This window comes from Onychomys torridus, chromosome 21 (assembly GCF_903995425.1).
Source record: "Onychomys torridus chromosome 21, mOncTor1.1, whole genome shotgun sequence".
NCBI lineage: Eukaryota > Metazoa > Chordata > Mammalia > Rodentia > Cricetidae > Onychomys > Onychomys torridus.
The window spans coordinates 7,705,270-7,724,933 of NC_050463.1; the positions used below are offsets into that span (position 1 = coordinate 7,705,270).

General features: G+C 44.6%; 1 protein-coding gene across 1 annotated transcript in view; it reads left to right on the forward strand.

Annotated features, from left to right (window-relative positions):
- Marchf2 (membrane associated ring-CH-type finger 2) overlaps positions 1–19,664 on the forward strand; it is a 31,999-nt gene that overhangs the window by 152 nt on the left and 12,183 nt on the right. Inside the window, exons 2-3 of the mRNA XM_036171190.1 lie at positions 8,137–8,364; positions 15,579–15,774. Of these exons, the coding sequence (XP_036027083.1) occupies positions 8,189–8,364; positions 15,579–15,774 (372 nt within the window). The 5' untranslated portion in view covers positions 8,137–8,188. The remainder of the gene's footprint in view (positions 1–8,136; positions 8,365–15,578; positions 15,775–19,664) is intronic.

Genomic DNA, 19,664 nt, shown 5'->3' on the forward strand with positions numbered 1-19,664 from the left:
GCCCGAGAATGCAGGCGGGTCCAACTCGGTTCCCGGTTCGAGGCTCCGGCTTAGTACTCGGGCAGAGCAGCTAGGTCTGCACTCTTGGCCTCGACCCTGCTCGGGACACAGGCACCTCAGTTTTTATTTCGAGGCTGGTGAGAGGTCTCGGTGCCTCAACGCGCAGCAAGAACCTCCGTGAACCTCGGTTTCCCCATATGTGAAAAGTGGGTCATCCCGGATCCAACCTGATTTAGGAGATGGCTGATGAGGAAAGCGCCTGGCATACAGTAGGTGGTTAATAAGTGGCTAATGTCACTCTGTAACCCTCTTCATAAGGGTTCTGTTTGGATAATAATTAACATTATAAAGAGTTGGGCGCTTCACACAAAAGCTACTCAGAGTGCAGAGTACTGAAATTGTTGTTTTTCAAACGCTAGTCAGGGACTGCCAAGATGGCTCAGCTGCCCAAGGTGCTTGCCTGAGTTCTGTCTCAAGGTCTCATATGGTGAAAGAAAAAACTGACTCTATAAAGTTGTCTTTTGAACTCCATAGGCACACCCTTGCATGAGTATACCCACATGCATATGACCCACATGCATATGCACAAACACACACACAAAATAAAATTGAAAACACTTTTTTTTTTTTTTTTTTTTAATTTTCGAGACAGGGTTTCTCTGTGTAGCTTTGCGCCTTTCCTGGAACTCACTTGGTAGCCCAGGCTGGCTTCAAACTCACAGAGATCCGCCTGGCTCTGCCTCCCGAGTGCTGGTATTAAATGCGTGCGCCAAACACTTTTTAAAAACTCTGTAGTCAGAATTTATGTGGCTAGTGGGAAACATACTATGTGGAAATACTAAAAATAATCTCTCGTCCAAATGAGCAGATTGACACTCAGGGAAGTTTAGGCTGTTGCCCGAGGCCACACAGTAAACAAGAAGCAGAGCTGGGATTAGAATTCAGTTTCTGGACTGGGGATGTAGTTCACTACTTGCGTCCTGGGTTCAATCCCACACACACTCCAAAATAAAAAAGACAGATGGGGCCCAGAAAAACAAATTAGCTTGAACCAGGACATACAACATCAGTGTCAGAGCCAGGATAAAGCATGTAGGTCGTGGGCCATGGTGGCACGTGTCTGTGGTTATCTCAGGTACTCTGGAGGCTGAGTCAGGAAGAGTTCAAGGCCTGACTGGGTTACTTAGTATAACCCTGGTTTTGTTTAGTGCTTTTTGTTTGTTTTTTGTTTTTGAGACAAGGTAACCTTGTCTGTCCTGGAACTTAATATGGAGACCAGGCTAATTTTTTTTCTCCTTTTTTAAAAAAAATTATTATATTTGTGTAGACCAGGCTAATTTTGAATTCATAGAGATCCAACTCACTCTGCTTCCCAAGTGCTGGGACTAAATGTGTGTGCCACCATGCCTGGCTGGTTTTTAATTTATGTATGTATGCCTTTCTGAATTTATGCCTATTATGTAAGAACCCTCAGAGGCCAGAAGAGGGTGGTGGATCTCGTGCAACTGGAGTTACAGGCAGTTTTGAGCCACCATGTGGATACTGGGAACCAAACTCAGGTCCTCTGCAAGGGCAGTAAGTGCTTTTAACTGCTGACTCATCTCTCTCTAGCCCCATGGTATTTTAAAACATTTGTTCATTTATTTATTTGTTTTGTTTATGTATAAGTTTGTGAGCCCTCACTCACTACAGCGTAGGTATTGATAGATCACAAGACAACTTTTGGGATTCAGTTCTTTCCTCCTACCATGTGGGTTCTGAGGATTAAACTCAGCTCATCAGACTTGGTGGTGGCAAGCATCTTTCCCTAAGGACCCATCTTACCAGTCTTTAAAATAAAATTTTTAAAAAATTAAAAGAAAGCCCTGGAAGCTGGGCATGGTGGCACATGCCTATAGTCAGTCCAAGCACTCAGGATCATGCTGCAGGTTTGAGTACAGCCAGGGTCACATAGCCATAGAGTCCCTAAAACTCTAGGTGGAAAAAAAGTCTGGAATGTAGCTCAGTGAGATTTGGGGTTCAGTCTCTAATATTACACAGTGGGGCAGTGGTACTCATGAAGCCCAGTACCTTTTCCTGAGAATCTATAGGCGGTTGATGGTTGCTGAGGGAGGGAGAGACATTCTCTTTTGTGATGTGATCACTGGTAAGGTGCCCAGACTCCAGAAGTAAACCCTTTCCCATGCTCCTTGTTGACTCACTCCTTCCAAAAAAAAGTAAACACAGAATCTGAGTGTGGTGCTGCCTGCCTGTAATCCCAGCACACAGGAGGCTGAGGCAGGAAAATTACCAAGAATTCAAGGCCAGTGTGGGTTATGTAATAAAATGCTGTCTCAAAAGTGAAGCAAACAAAGGAACAAAAACTAGTGGCTGGTTTTTGAATACTTGCTGAGCTGGGCAGTGGTGGCCCAGACTTTTAATCCTAGCACTCATGAGTCAGAGGCAGGCTGATCTCTGTGAGTTCAAGGATAGCCGAGTCTACAGAGGGAGTTCCAGGACTGTTACACAGAGAGACCCTGTCTAAAAAAAACAAAAACAAAAAAAAAAAAAAAAAAAAAGAAGAAGAAGAAGAAAAAGAAAAAAAGAATCCTTAGTGCTCTTGCAGAGGACCTAGGATCAGTTCCCAGAACCTTCATGGTGGCTTACAGCCATCTGTAGCTCCAGTTTTAGGGAATCCAACTCCTTTTTCTGGCCTTTTCAAGCATTCACTGGAGACACATAGTGAACTTACATGCATGCAGGCAAAAACTCATACATATTAAATAAAATTAAATAAGTCAACAAAAAAGAACTAGTGTCTATTGAAGACCAGATAACTCTTTTACAGTTTAAATCCTGGCTTTGTCTCTTTCCAACTGTGTGACCTTGAGTGAATAGGCATCTCTTCTGAACTTTGGCCTTTTCTTCAATCAGTGAGGCTAATTACTGGGCTTATACTTTGGTTGTGAAAACCTGATGAAAGCCTTAGAACTGTTTCCCATTATAGAGACTGGCAGGCAGAAGTTTGAACCTAAGCAGATAGCCTGGCAATCTAATATTTTGTGTGTATTGTTTATTTTTGAAACAGGGTCTCCTGTAGCCCAAACTGGCCTCAATATATAGCTGAGGATGACCTTGAACTTCTAATTTTCCTGCTTGCATGTCCTGGGTGCTGGGATTATAAGTGTGTCCCCCGTACTCAGTTTTATAAGGCCATAGGGAGCAAACCCAGTGCTCTGTCCATGCTAGATAACCGTGCTACCAGCTGAACCACACGCCTAGCTTTACTATCCAGTGTTTAATACATTTTTGCTGATGTTACTTTTTAAAAATTTATTACAGTGTGTGTGTGTGTGTGTGTGTGTGTGTGTGTGTGTGTGTTCTCTTTCACCATGCAGGTTCTGGGAATAGAACTCAAGTCATTAGTGCCCTTACTTGCTGAGCCATTTTTGCTAATATTTGTTTTGTTTATTTGAGTTGAGATCTCTTGTAACCCCACCTGATCTCTAGCTCTCTCTGTAGCCAAAATAAGCATGAACTCTTGATTCTCCTGCCTCTGTGTTTAGAATGCTGGAATCATAGGCATGTGCTACCATGCCCAACATTTCTATGACTATTTTAGCAATTTATTGATTAGTATGAGCAGATTTACTAGTGTAGGTGGACTTCCCCCCCAATAGTAGGTAAAGTAAGGAATTGTGATGATTCTTGTAAGCACAATTGTTGGTATAAATTCTAAGATCTGTCATCTTCTAACACTTGGAAAACAGAGGCAGGAGGATCAAAAGTTCTAGCCTGAGCTTTATAGTGAGACCCTGTCACCAAGGAGAGAGAGAGAGAAAGAAAAAGAGAGAGAGAGGGAGGGAGAAAATCGAGCACTGGAAATGTAGTTTAGCTGGTAGAGTTTACCTAGCATACACGAAGCTCTGGGTTCCATCTCCAGAACTACATAAACCAAACATAGTATTCCTGAAATGGGAGTATTTGAAAGGTGAATTTCAAGAGTTCAAGGTCAGGGCTGCAGAGATGGCTCAGGATTAAGAGCACTGGGTGCTTTTCCAGAGGACCTGGGTTCAATTCCCAGCACCCACATGGTAGTTCATATCCATCTGTAGTTCCAGTTCCAGGGGATCCGATGCCCTCTTTTTGCCTCACAGGCAGCAGCTGTACATGTGGTAATAGATTCACATGCAGGCAGATACACATAAAATAAAATACAAACAATACAATTTAAAAACATTTTAAATGATAGTTCAAGGTCATCTTTGGTTAAATAGTGAATTCTAGAAATCCTGTCTCAAATAAAAGGGGGGGGGGGGAAGGAAGAAAAAAGAAAAGGAACTGAAGAAAAGGGAAAAAAACTAAAACAAATCATCAGAGGTTGAGGTGGACTTTTTTCAGCATGCATTCTCTCAGAGGGCCCAGTACTTCCCCACTGACCTCTCAACTGTACATTCTGGTTGACAGAACATCAGTGTCCACAACAAGGCAGTCCTGGCTGATGCCCTATGTCTTGTTATCTCAGGTTCTCAGCCTTCCTCATGGCTGTCAGACTTTGGTTGATACTTGCTTATCTGACCTATGGTGGCTCAGCAATGGAGGCCTTGGAGGTTGTGCTAGGTTTTTAGCTGAGCTACTCAGGGAAAAGCTGGTCTGTCAGCTGACTGTCTGGGTGCAAAAAGTCAGTTAATCATTTACATTCCATGTATTTTAGGTCTCTGTTTTTCACAGGCAGGGCTGGTAAGAGTTGACTTGGGGCAGAGCTGGCCCTATCAGTTGGAACTTACAAATACTATTAGGGTTGCTGTGGGCTCTGGATTTTACTCTTAGAGACAAGAGTCTTGGGTATTGGACAAATTGAAACCAGTGATCTTTGGCTCTGGATTGATGTATTAAGTAGCCTTCTGTTCTTTCAGGGATTTCTCAGAAGAGTAAGGCATGATGCCACAGTCCTATGACCTCAGCTACTCGAAGAGCTGAGGCAGGAGGGTCTTAAGTCCAAGGCCTGCCTAGACTACAGAACAAACTCTAGGCAAGGTGGGCCTGTAGAGCTTGGAGGTACTCTAAAATTAAAACATTACCGGACAGTGAGATAGTTACCTCATAAAGTGCTTGCCACCAAGCCTGATGACCTCAGTTTGAGCCCCCAAAACCCACTTGGTAGGAGAGAACTGACTCTTGCAAGGTGTCCTCTGACTTTCACATGCACTCTGTGGCACATCCACTCTCTCCTCCATAAATGAACATAACATTAATGAAAAATTTTGAAAATCAAAAAGGAAAAGTTTTAAAGTGTGTGTGGGGTGGGGGTGGGGTGCAGAGAGCTAAGAGTATAGCTTAGTGGCAGGGTGATTGCCTGGTAAGGCTGGTCTCTAAGTTCATATCCTGTTACTAGAAGGGAAAAAACATTCTTAGAGGAAATTTACACAGAGATTGGAAAGCTGGAATTCCCTTCTTGCAGCGCTGGAGAAGAAGATGAGGCTGCATAGGGTTCCTTTTTGCTTATTGGACCCTGAGGCAGAGGGCAGAATTCCACCAAAATCATGAAGAGCAGACTTCAGAATAGCTTCCTGAGGTATTCACTATTTCCTGTAGTGAATCTAGTTCCTCTCCTTGGGAACTGAGGATAGAACAACTGGTCTTCTGGGGACACATACATGTGTCATTTCCTTTATGAATTGAGATCTCCAAGAGTGCACAGTCCAACAGAGGCCATGAGTCACAAGAGGCCTGAATGACTCATCATTCTGGTGCTGTGCAAAACATTGAATTTCTAGTTCTCTATCGCCCCCCCATCCCCGTCCCTGTCCCCGTCCCCATCTGCGTGTGTGTGTGTGTGTGTGTGTGTGTGTGTGTGTGTGTGTGTGTCTGTGTGTGTGTGTGTGTGTGTGTGTGTGTGTGTGTGTGTGTGTGTTGGTTGGGAATTGAACCCAGAGTCTCACACATGCTAGGGCAGCACTTTACTACTGTTCCATCTGTCACAGGCCCTCACTGGATTCTAGGCAGGTATTCTACCTCTTGAGTCATGTTCCCAACCTCTCTAGATGCATTCTGTTTTCATTGAAGACAGCTTAATGTGTTTTTAGTCCTGTCTCAAGGATCTGATCTTAGCTAGGACAAGATGGTCCTGGCTGTGGAAAAAACTGAGTGATGGGCTGGGCACACAGTAGGTGTGTAGTTACTTTCAATTGCTCTTCGATGTGGAAATGTGACATGGAGGCTGATTTGTAGAATTTGGAATTGGGGCCATGCCTGGCTTTTCCTAGAAGAATGAGAAAAAAAATCTAAGCTGTCCTCCAAGCCTGGGCTAAATTGTGTATATCACTTCATAGAGTTCTCACATCTACATTTTACAGATGCAAATAGACATTCAAAGAGGCAAGTCTTAGAGTCCTGTCTTAGTGTCAGTTCTGTTGCACTGAAGAACTGGAGGGCATTTGTCATATCACATTTATTTATTTGTTTATTTGTTTGTTTGTTTGTTTATTTTGAGCTGAGGAGCGAACCCAGGGCCTTGCGCTTGCTAGGCAAGCGCTCTACCACTGAGCTAAATCCCCAACCCTCACATCACATTTATAATCAGGAACAGAAAGCAATAAATGCATGCAGGCTAGTGGGGGGGAAGTCTTCCCACCTCAACTAACCAATTAAGAAAATACCTAGGGCTAGGCAGTGGTAGCACACACCTTTAATCCCAGCACTCAGGAGGTGGATCTCTGTGAGTTCTAGGCCTGCCTGGTTTACATAGTCAGTTCTAGAACAGCCAGGGCTACACAGTGAAACCTTGTCTCAGAAAAAAAAAAAAACAAAAACCCAAAACAAAACAAAAATGAAATTGTCAACTGAAAAACAAACCATTGATTAGGGGAAAAAAAAAGGGCCTGGTGGTGGTGGTACAAGCCTTTAATCTAGCACTTGGGAGACAGAGGCAGGCAGATCTTTGTGAGTTCAAGGCCAGCCTGGTTTACAGATCAGGTTCTAGGACTGCCAAGGCTGCACAGAGAAGCCCTGTCTCAAAAAGAAACAAAGAAAGAAAGGAAGAGAAGGGAGGTAAATACCTAGGTAGAAGGGACTCCAGATGTTTCAGCAGGTAAAATGACCTTGAGGTCCCAGCCTAATGACCTGAGATCGACCCTCAGATCTATACTGTGGAAGGAGAGAACTGACTCTTGCTAGCTGTCTTCTGACCTCCACATTCATGCTGTGCACATACATGTCCACATAAATAAACATACACAAGACAAACATAATTTAAAAGGGAAAAAAATCCCTCAAAAGCACAACCACATCCCAACCTAGACCACATCCCTAATAGTCTAGACAGTTCTTCGTTTCTCTGTGTAGCTTTGGAACCTTTCCTGGAACTCACTCTGTAGCCCAGGCTGGCCTTGAATTCACAGAGATCTGCCTGCCCCTGCCTCCCGAGTGCTGAGATTAAAGATATGCACCACCACCACCCAGCTTCCCAGGTGACGCTTTTTTTTTTTTTTTCTCCGAGACAGTGTTTCTCTGTGTAGCTTTGTGCCTTTTTCCTGGAACTCACTTGGTAGCCCAGATCCGCCTGGCTCTGCCTCCCGAGTGCTGCCCAGGTCATTCTTGATTGTCAGTTTGACAACTAAATAACCATCATAATCCCTGACAAGATGGGACTCAAGAGCCAGGCATGGTCTAAAATCCACCATTCAGAAGGCTTAGATCTTAAGTCCAGGCTAGCCTGACTATAGAGTGAGTTCAAAATAGGGACTCTGAGTGGGGAGACCACTTTGTAGGTAAAGGCTAGCTGCACAAATGTGAGGACTTTAGTTTACATCCCCAGAACCCATGTAAAGCCAGGCATAATAAGCCTTAATCCCAGTCCTCGTACTGTGAAACGGGAGGTGGAGACAGGAGAATCTCTGGAAGATGGGGAGTCATCTGGCTTAATATACACAGTAGAAAACAAGAGACTCTGTCTCAAACAAGGTGGCAGACATGGGTGTTCTCAGACCTTCGACCTCTACTCATGTGCCTTGGTACACACTCACTTGCACGTACACATACATTTGCAAGCACATGAATACACATACATACATACCTAAAAAAAAAAAAAAAAAAGTAACCCATCTGTTACTGTGACTCCCTAATTTTACCTTTGATCTCTCTGCTGGCCTCCTCCAGGCTATTGGGACCATGGGCTTCAGGCCCTGAGGACAGAAGGCTCCTTGTGGCCATGACGACAGGTGACTGCTGCCACCTCCCTGGCTCCCTATGTGACTGCTCTGGCAGCCCTGCCTTCTCCAAGGTTGTGGAGGCCACAGGCCTTGGGCCACCCCAGTATGTGGCACAGGTGACTTCAAGGGATGGCCGACTGCTCTCAACTGTCATCCGTGCTTTGGACACACCAAGGTGAGTAGTGACAATTAGTATCCTGGCGTTTGTCCATTTCTTTCTGGGTTGAGTGATTTTCTCCTAGTCTGAGGTTGGGTCCAGTCACTGAGAGAGGCAAAGGGGTGAACATGCCAGAGAGAAGAAGCCAAATACAGAGGTTGGAGAGATGGCTCAATGGTTAAAGAACACTTGCGACTCTTACAGAAGATCAGAGTTCAGTTCCCAGCACCAAAAATGGACAGTTCACAACTGTCTGTAACTCCAGCTCCAGGGGATACAACACCCTCTTCTGGCTTCCTTGGGAACTTCCTCTCCACAGAGACAGATACTAAAGAGACCAAATAGTTGGGTGTGGTGGGACATGTCTGTAAATGGGGCTAGGTAGATAGGGCAGTTGATAAAATGCTTGCTATGCAAGCTTGAAGACCTGAGGTTCATCCCTGGAATCTCTGTAAAAAACTGGGCATGGTAGCCTGTGTTATAATCCAAGTAGATCTCTGGAGCTCTCTCAGCCAGCGTGCCTTAATTGGTGAGTACTAGGCCAGCTAGAGACCATTCTTTAAAAAACAAGGTGGACATCCCCTGAAAAGCAATGCCTGATGTTGACCCCTGGCCTTCACACACACACATATACACATGCACACAGATAGGAACATGTACCAGGCTTTTTGTTTTGGGTCACCAACCAGCTCCAAATCATTACACGGAGTCTTCCTGTTAGTTATGAATGTTCAGCCTTATCTTATGCTTGTCCCACTAGCTCTTATAACTTAACCTGTTTCTCTTCATCTACATTTTGCCTCAGGGCTTTTTACTTTTCTTTCCTTCTTCATATCTTACTTTCCCTGCTTCTTGCGCCTGGCTGGCTAGTGGTTGCCCAGCTTCTGGCCCCAAGTGTGTCCCTCTCCTTTTCCCTCATTCTCTCCTCTTCCCTCATTCTCTCCTCCTTCTCCTCTCCCTTGCCTGGATTTCTCCTCCTACTTATTCTCTCTGCCCACCATCCCTGCCTATCCCTCTCCTGCATAGCTGTTGGCTCTTCAGCTTTTTATTAGACCAATCAGATGCCTTAGCAGGCAAGGTGAAACAAATGCAACACATCTTTACATAATTAAACAAATGTAACACACCTTTACATAGTTAAATATTCCACAACAAGAACACACATATATACACAAAACTTGAGTGTGGAGACACATATTTATAATCCCAGAACTGGAGACGCAGAAAGAGGTTGATCCCTGGGACTTGCTGGCCAGCTAGCCTAGCCAATAAGAGACCTTGGCTCAAAAAAACAAGATGGCAGTCAGTGAGATGGCTCAGTGGGTAAAGCCTGATGTTCTACCTACATTAGATCCCTGGGATGCACATGATAGAAGGAGAGAATCAACTCCTGAAAGTTAGCCTCTGACCTCCACAGGTGTGCATGGCACATACATACCTACCTGTCTACTCACGCACACAAAATAAATGAATAAAATGTAATTTTAAAAAGAAGGTAGACATTCCTAAGCCAATGGGAGACTCTGTCTAATAAACAAGGTGGATGGCTCCTGAGGAATGACACCCGAGGCTTCCACAAGCATGTGCACACACATGCATGCTCACCAGCACCCATCTATACACCTTACATAAGCACACACCAAAGAACATGTTATAAATTCCAGTACATGAATGCTGAGGCAAGAGGATTAAAGTTAAGGCAAGCCTAGGCTACAGAGAGTGTGAGATCATCCTAGTCTACATAGCAATATCTTTTTTAAAATTTACTAATAAATGAACAAATTGGGGCTGGGGATATGGCTTAGTGATAGAGTGCTTGCTTAGTATGAGCAAAGCCATGGATTCTCTCTTCAGCACTAAAATTCTAGATGATTATGGGAAATCTGAAGATCAAGTGTTGAAAGTTGATTCACGAACTTTTTCTTGAGGAGATACAAACAAATGCTTGCTTCCTCCCTTGATATCCCCAGAGACAGGACACCAATGACAAACTAAAATACAGTTCCACCAAAGTCTAGGTGTGGGGACCAATGAGTTTACTGGGGTTACTTAGAGAGTGTGGGTGGGTGGTTACTTACAGGAGCATGGGTACCCCAGAAAAGCTGTATCACCAGAAAGTCTTACCCAGCATAGATGATGACTTCCCCATAGCACCATAGATAGAGTCCCCCTTCATGAACCTCCCATGTACTGTATAGTCTAGCATCTCTTAGACCACAAGATCATGTGTAACTGGGAAATTAACTGAATATAGTTAGCAGGGAGAGGTTCGGGAGGTGGTGTCTGGGGTCTCAGGGGAGGGTATAGTGACCCTCCCACCTCCTCTTTGTAGGAGGGAAGGCCAACAGTCAGCAGACTGGATCTTGAAGGTTGTTTGCAAATAGTCCCAGCTACTCTGATGAAGACGATGAAAGCTGTCATGCCCAGAGGATAGGGCTCTACAACACCAGTGACCTTGGGCTTTGGAGAACCAGTGCAGGGAATGAGAATTGTGGAGAATAGTACCTGGGCTGAAACTCCTGTGGATTCCTTTCTTTCCCTGAGTGATCTGGAACAGATTTCTGGTCAGAGTATTCTGAGAATATGGTGTTATGGTCCTCAGAATGTGGATTTTGCTGCTTCTGTCCATGATGAAGGTATGATCTAAGGAGCCCACTGGAACTGAAATGATCATAAGCTGAAAATGCTGGGCTGGCAAGATGGCTCAGTGTATAAAAAAACTAGCTACATGTGCCTGACAACCTGAGTTCAGCATTGGGAACACACATAAAGGTGGAAAGAGAGAACCAGCCACAGCAAGTTGGGTGGGAGAGACAGGTAGATACTGAGAGCTTGTTGGCTAGCATGCCAGCCCAGCTAAAAATGCAGACTTCCAGTTCAGTGAGAGACCTTGTTGAGGAAGACACTTGACATGGTGCTCTGGCCTACACATGCATGTACACAGGCACAGGTACCTGTAACTCACATGTGAGACACACACACACAGTGGTTAAAATTCTTCCAGTCCTCCCTTCCCCTCTCTCTTCTCTTTTCTCCTTCCCTCTTCCTCCCTTTCCTTCCTTCCTTCCTTCTTCTTCTTTTTTTTAATCTCAAAACAAGGTTCCATGTAACCCATTCTGACCCCAAGATTGTTATGTAGCTTAACTGGCCTTGAATTCCTGGTCTTCTTACCTCTGCCTTCTAGTACTGGGACCACAGATACACGCCACATTGCCCAGCTTCCTTGGACTTTTCACTTTTTTTTTTTTTTTCAACACAGGGCTCCTCTGTGTAGCTCTGGCTGTCCTGGAACTCCCTCTGTAGACCAGGCTGGCCTCAAATTCACAGAGCTCTACCTGCCTTTGCCTTCCAAGTGCTAGAATTAAAGGTGTGCACCACCACTGCCCAGATGAACTTTTCTATATCTGTGAAGTTTGGAATCAAGTGAGCACTGTCCTCCGAGGCTCATTGTGAAAATGAGATAAATGAAGCCCAGTATTGCACTTAGAATATAGCCTATAGCTACAGTTCTGGAACCAAGGGGAGCCAAGGGGAGAGGAACATCAGTTTGAGATTGATTTGTGAACCTATGTCCAGCCTGGGTTATGCAGTGAGTGCAAGTGAGACCCTGTTTCAAAAAGCAAAACAATTGAGCATGGTTGCACACATACTTAGGAGGCAGAGACAGGCAGGTTTTTGTGAGTTCAAGGCTAGCTTCATCTATATAACAAGTTCCAGGCCAGCCAGGGTTACATAGTGAGACTCTGTCTCTAAATAAACAAAAATAAATAAATATAAAAACAAAGTTAGGCATGGTGGCACATGCCTGTCATCCAGGACTGGAGAGGAAGATACATGAGGACCAGGAATTTAAGGCTATCCTCAGCTATGGTGGCAAGTTAGAGGCCAGTGTGGGCTACATGGTACCCTGTCTGAAAACAAACAAACAAACAACAACAACAACAAAATAGGCTGAAGTCATATGTGGTGGCATATGTCTTTAATCCTAGTACTTGAGATCAGAGGTAAGCAGATCTCTATGAGTTTGAGGCCAGCTTGTTCTGCATAATGAGTTCCAAGACAGTCAGGGCTACATAATGTAATCATGTCTTTGTTTGTTTTGGTTTTTGGTTTTTCAAGATGTGGTTTCTCTATGTAGCCCTGGAAACCATGTCTTAAATAAATAAAAACAGGCTCGCAAAGATGATTCAGTTGGTAAAAGGCCTGCTATACAAGCATAAAGACTTGCATTCAAATCCCCAGAATTCATGTAGAAATCCAGGCATGGTACTCAGGCCTGCAAACCTTGAGGTAGGGATGGAGACAGGTGAAGATCCAGAAGCTCAGAGCAAGCCTGACACATATAGCACCTATGAACACTGACCCTCCTTAAACAAGGTAGGAGGTTGTCCTCTGACCCCCACCCATGAGTCATGACACACACATGCATATATATATATATATATATATACACACACACACACACACACACATACACATACATACATACACACTCATAAAAGACAAATTAAACAATGAAACAAAATGCCCCCAAAAGTGCCTGATACATGTGGAGTGCTCAGTAAACCATAACTTGCTCCCTCTCTGCCTTTGTAAGAATTGCTGTTTCAGAGTTTCCAGGGTTTCCCAGAAGAAACTGAGCTGACGTGGATCTTGTCTCACTGCTTCCTTTCCCTGAGTTGGTTTCCGGAATGGGGAGTCCTTTCCTGTGAACTTTTATGTTTGTGTGACTGTGTGTGTGTGAATCAGAGTGTGTAATTAGAAAGGAACTAGGAAAATGCCCTTGTGTGTGTGTGTGTGTGTGTGTGTGTGTGTGTGTGAGAGAGAGAGAGAGAGAGAGAGAGAGAGAGAGAGAGAGAGAGAGAGAGAGATTGCATGTGTCGGGATATACACGTGCAGTTGTGTGTACATGTTTGCTTGTGTGTTTGTGGAGGTGAGAGGCTGACATCAGGTGTATTCTTGATCTCTTTCCAACAAACAGACACCCATGCACACACGCATGCTATTGAGGCAGGGTCTCCGACTTGAACCCAGAGCTGGATGATTCTGCTAGAGTGGATACCCAGTTTGTTCTGGGGACCCCATCTCCATCTTCTAGGTGCTGGGATTACACATAGGCCACCACACCTGGCTGGTTTTGTGTGGACACTGAGGATCCAAACTCCAGTTCTTAGGTTTGCATGGCAAGCTCTTTACCCATTGAGCATCTCCTCAGTCTCCCCAATAGCCTTTTGGTATGGCAAAAGAAAACAACTTCTTAGAGACTGGGTTGAAAGGAAAGATGTGAGCCCTAGCTTTTGGGATCTGGGCTGTTTGGCATTTCTGTTGTTTTGAGACAGGATCTCATGTAGTCCAGGCTTATTTCCAGATCCTCCTGTCTCTGCCTCCAAAGTGCTGGATTCGCAGCCACACAAACAGAAAGCTGGAGAAAAGGGCTCTCTCTCTCTCTCTCTCTCTCTCTCTCTCTCTCTCTCTCTCTCTCTCTCTCTCTCTCTCTCTCTCTCTCTCTCTCTCTCTCTCTCTCTCTCTCTCTCTCTCGTGTGTGTGTGTGTGTGTGTGTGTGTGTGTGTGTGTGTGTGTGTGTTTGTGTTCCAGACAATATGCTCTCTGGGCAGAAATGTTTAGAAAACAATGACTCATGTATTGGATAGCCCATGAGTCCCCTAAAGCTACACCTCCTGCCTTCTGGAACTGCCCTAGGAAGAACTCAACTTCCCTAGACACTGTGCTGTAATTAGAGACTCCACACAGCAGCTGATATGGATGGTTTCTATGCCTGTTCGCCCATTCCACCCCTTGTATTCCTTAGCCATGCACAGAAAAACAAATGAGTGATTTTCTCATATGCACAGGTTTCTCAGAGTGTGACTTTTAGATGTAGATAGAGCCAGGAGTTTTGATAATGTCTTTTTAAAAAAAAATTTGTGGCGGGGGCTGGAGAGGTAGTTCAGTGGTTAAGAGCACTGGTTGTTCTTCCAAAGGTCAGTTCCCAGCAACCACATGGTGGCTCACAACCATCTATAATGGAATCTGAAGCTCTCTCTGGTATGCATGCAGACAGAGTACTCATACCTAAAAATATACATAAATAAATTTTTTAAAAAAATTTGTGTGTGGTGTATATTTGTATGTATGTATGTATAATCATGTGTGTTGCTGTATATGTGTGTAATTATATATGTGTATAATGTATTAGTGTATGTGTATAATCATGTGTGTGTGTTAGTGTATGTCTGCAGTTTTGTGTGTGATGTGTGTTAGTGTATGTGTGTATAATCATGTGTTAGTGTATGTGTGTGTGATGTGTGTTAGTGTATGTGTGTGATTATGTGTGTGCTGTAATCCTTGAGGGCTGTATTAGTTATTTGTCTTGTTTCTGTGACAAATACCTGACAAAGGCAACTTAAGGAAGGAAAGATTTGTTTCCATCATGGCTGGGAAGTCACAGTGACACAAGCATCCGAGGTGCTTGGTCACGTTGCACTCATAATGCTTAGGAATCAGATAGATGAATTGCTTGTGTTCAGTTTGCTTTTTCCTTTAAAAATTATTAGTGTGTGTGTGTGTGTGTGTGTGTGTGTGTGTACACTCCTGTGTGCATCCCATGACATGTGTGTGTCCAGAGGACAACCTGCAGGAGTTGATTCTCTTCTTCCACAATGTGGGTCCCAGGGATTGAGCTCAGGTCATCAGATTTATCAGCAAGCACCTTTATCCATTGAGCCGTCTTGTATCCCTGCTTCCTCCTTTTTATTCAGTCTAGGACCCAAGCCCATGGAATGGTATCATCCATATTTGGGATGGGTCTTCCCACTTCTGTTAATCTAATTTAGAAAATCTGTCACAGACATGCCCAGAGATTTGTCTCTAAGGTATTTGATTATTCTACATGGTGTCAGGTTGACAATATAAACCCTCAGAAGAGCCACCAAGAGTAAATAGTTACTTAGGAATATCATGATAGTATTTCATCAAAAGAAGAGAACATTAGGCAGGCACGTGGACAGGATGCTCACTCTAGGCTAAAAGGCCCACTATTGCTCTGGGGAGGGGACACATGGGCCTACCATGGGGGTTTGAAAAAGAGCTGGGCTAACGAAGGATGATTAGGAGTTTATCAGACAGCAACCTGGGAGTGACAGTGAGCTTATATCCTAGCAAATAGTGATGCCAGTAAAAGCAAGAAGCCCTACCATCCATCATTCACAAGTCTTATCTCTGTATCCCTCCAGTGACTGTCCCTTCTGCCGAATCTGTCACGAGGGAGCGAATGGGGAGAACTTGCTGTCCCCATGTGGCTGCACCGGCACGCTGGGCGCTGTGCACAAGAGCTGCCTGGAGAAATGGCTGTCTTCCTCCAATACCAGCTACTGCGAGCTGTGCCACACTGAGTTTGCAGTTGAAAAGCGGCCCCGACCTCTCACAGAGGTATATTGCTTGGGGGTAGACTGGACATCCAGAAGGGAGGAAGGGCAGTTTGGGGATAGGGGTAGCAGCTGCTCAGGTTAGCTGGGGAAGCTAATTATGTCCCTGCCAGTACCGGGAGGGATCAGCTAATGTGTGGGAACCTGACTGACCAGAGGCTGTAGGTCTGCAAACCTCTGCCCGCCATGCTCACTTTCTCTCTCTGTCTCTGTTTGTCTGTCTGTCTCTCTCTTTCTGTCCTCTCTGATGGTTGTTTTGCTTTGTTTTTGAAGCAGAGTCTCAGGTGTCCTAGGCTGTCCTCAAAGTAGCTTTTAGCTGAACATGACTTTCCAACTCCTGGTCATTCAGCCTCTGCTTCCCCAGTGCTGGGATTATAGGCAAGCAGTATCACCTCTGGTTTATGTAGTGCTAGCAATGGAACCCAGTGCTTCATGCATGCTAGCTACCAACTGAGCCACAAATTCAGCCTCAGCCAGCCCCTTCCCTTTTAATATTGCTTGAATTTGCTACTATCCTGCCTCTGTTTCCTGAGTATAGAGATTATAAGCATGTACCACTAAGCAGGGCTGGGTTTTGCTTGTTTGAAATAAGAGTGTCGTTTTAGCTTAGGGAGGCCTGAAAAGGCAATCCTCCTGCTTTGGCCTTTTGACTGCCAGTATGACAAAGTATGAACCCTAGGGCTACTGTTGTTAGTTCTTTTTTATTTTTTTGAAACACAGTCTCAAGGAGCCCAGGCTGGCCTACAGCTTGCTATATAACAAACTGGCCTTAAACTCCTGATCCTCTTGCCTCCACCTCCCCTATCCTGTGATTAACCGGTGAACTACCACATCCAGGTTTTTTATTTGCTCGAATTTGTTTGTTTGTTTGTTTGTTTAAAGGCAAGGTTCATTATATAGCCATGGCTAGCCTGGAACTTGCTATGTAGACCAGGCTAGCCTTGAACAATCTGTTATCCTCTTGTTTCAGCCACCATACAGTTGTTGGGGGCAGTTTTTGAGGCAGAGTGTCTCTAAGTAGCCCTAGAACTGACCTAGAAGTCTCTATGAAGACCAGGCTGATCTCACAGAGATCTGACTGCCATGGCTTCCCAAGGACTGGAATTAAAGGTCTGTACCACCATACCATGCTATTATTTTCTTGTTGTTTGTTTATTTTTTTGAGACTGGGTCTCTGTGTATCCCTGGCTGTCTTGGAACTCACTTTAGACCAGGCTGTCCTCAGACTCAGAGATCCACCTGCCTCTGCCTTCTAAGTGCTGGAATTAAAAGCATGAGCCACCACCACCCAGCTTATTTTCTTCTTAAAAATATTTTTTTTATATATTTTATTTGCATTGGTGTTGCCATAGGTGTAGGACTATCAAGCTCAGATCATCAAGTATTTCTTTGAACACCTCTGGTGTGCCCAATGTTTTGTCAGGTACTGGACCTGCCAGGTCACCAACCCACAGTTGATAATGTCCACATAATCTCCAAATAGGCTAGTTGGTGGGAACAGTTACAGTGTCTTAGTTCCTGTCCTGTTTGCTGTGATAAAATACCCTCACAAAAGCAACTTAAATAGGTCACACTCTATCACTGCAGTGAAGTCTAGTGGTAGGACTGTCTGTAGGCTTTGTTATGACTCACAGTTCCAGGTCAAACTCTATTACTAATGGTAGGAATCTCTATCTTAAACAAGTTAGCTGGTGACATGGTATCATAGTCCAGAAGTGGAAAACAAGCAACACTATTACATATGGCTCTCCTTTCACTGTCCAGGCCAGCCTATGGGATGGTGCCAAACTCACAGTGAGAGTCTTCTCACCTCAGTTAACGAAATTAAGAACATTTTTCAAGGCAAGTCTACAGGCCACCCTGATCTGCACAATCTTTCCTTGAGACTCCCATCCTGGGATTCCAAATTCTGTCAAATTGACCATTAACACAAAACATCACAGAGGGAAATGTTGGGTTGGTGCAACGCAACACTTAGGGGCCAAGAGTGGTCTTAGGAACTGGAAGATAGCTCACTGTATAAAGTGCTTCCCATACAAGCACACAGACCTGAGTTCAAATCCCTAGAACTGACATAAAGCCAGGTGTAGTAGCTTATTTCTGTAATCCCAGTGTTCCTAAGGCAAGTTGGGCAGTGGAAACAGAATCCCTGGGAACTTGCTGGCCAGCCAGCCTGGTTTACACAAGAGGAAAACATCATGGAGACCATATCTCAAACATGCATTCCTGTACTCCTACACACAAACACACACAAAGATTGAGAGTTGTGTGGGTGAGGGAGAGGCCTTGGCTGGAGGTTGAGACCTGAGGGATTAAAACAGGCCTTTAGAGAGCCTAGGGAGAAGACAGTCCTGGCAGAGAAAATGGCAAATGCAAAGGCCCTGAGGCCAGGAGGAGTAGGACAAGCTAAGAGAAGGGGTGGAGTTGTAACTCATGGTGTAGTGCTTACTTAGCATACACGAGACCCTGAGTTCAAGCTGTAGAATCCAGTAAGAATCCCAGCACTTGAGAGGTAGGTAGAGGCAAGGCGATTAGAAGTGGAAGGTCATACTTGACTTCATAGGGAGTTTGAAGCCAACCTGGGCTACATGAGACCTGTTGTGTAACACTATTCTTGGGGATATGTGAACAGACATCCAAGATGTTTTGTTTGAGCAAAAAAAATCCAAGAAGGCTCAGTGGTTAAAGTGATTGCCATGTAAGCATGAGGATCAGGAGTTCAGACCCCCTAGAATGTATGTAAATATGAGGTGGGTGTGGCAGCTGCTTGTACTTACAGCCTCAGGAGGCAGACACGGGATCCTCAGAGCAAGCTGGCTAGCAATAGCAACAGGCTATATCCATGAGCTTTGAGTTTGATTGAGAGAGCCTGCCTTTATGAATAAGGTGGAGGACAGCTTAAGGATAATTCTTGATATCAACCTCTACATGCTATGTGTGCCCACACACGCATATACACACACACACCTACACAGACACATTGCACCCCAATATGTATGTACACACATGTATATACTCACACAAAATGAAAAAAAAAAAAAAAAAAAAAAAAAACTAGGGAGGAAAGAAAAGAGTGGCTTCAAGAGAGATGGCAGTGATGACACCTGGCTTTGTGTATCATGCAGACACTTGGACTTTTTGGCCTAAGCATGACAGGATTGTGATTAGATGTCCCCAAGTGCTTGCTGTTTTATTGTTGCCACCCTGGTATACGATGGCTGAGAACTCCAGAGTAGATGTCACTGAAGTGTGAAGAGCAGTGTCTGTCCTGAGACCAGGAAGTACTGCCCAGATCAGTCAAGGCCACTATAGGTCACTTGGGAGACCTAAGTAAAGCTTCCAGCCCACCTGGGAGCTGAGTGCCAAGGAGACACTGAGAGAGAGGGACCAGTCTCTACATACACCGTCTCCTACCCTTGATTCAGTTCAATGTGTCAGTTTAAAAGGCTCTACAATAGGGCCTTTGTGTCTGATGCTCATGTAGTCTACAGTCCTGTCTCCCTCCCCACCCCTTCTGTTAGTTCTGCAAGGCCTTTAGCTAGCTCCCTGGCTATCTTCTTCATTTTTAAAAATTACTTCACTCTGTGTGTGTTGCAGGGGGTCATGCACACATGTATGGCACAGTACACATATGGAGGATGACTTGCAGGGAGTTGGTTCTCTTCTACCTTTATGTGAGTTCTGGGGATTGAACAGTCATCAGCCTTGTGTGTCAAGTGCTTTACTCACCAAGCCCTCTTGCTGGCCCCCCAACTTTCCCTGTTTCATATGTCCCTGTAGCTAGAATTTTCCTGCCTGGCCCACAGACAGGACAAATCTCTCTCACCCGCCAGGCCCGTAGATGCTCAGACCTAACCAAGTAAACACACAGAAACTTATATTGCTTACAAACTG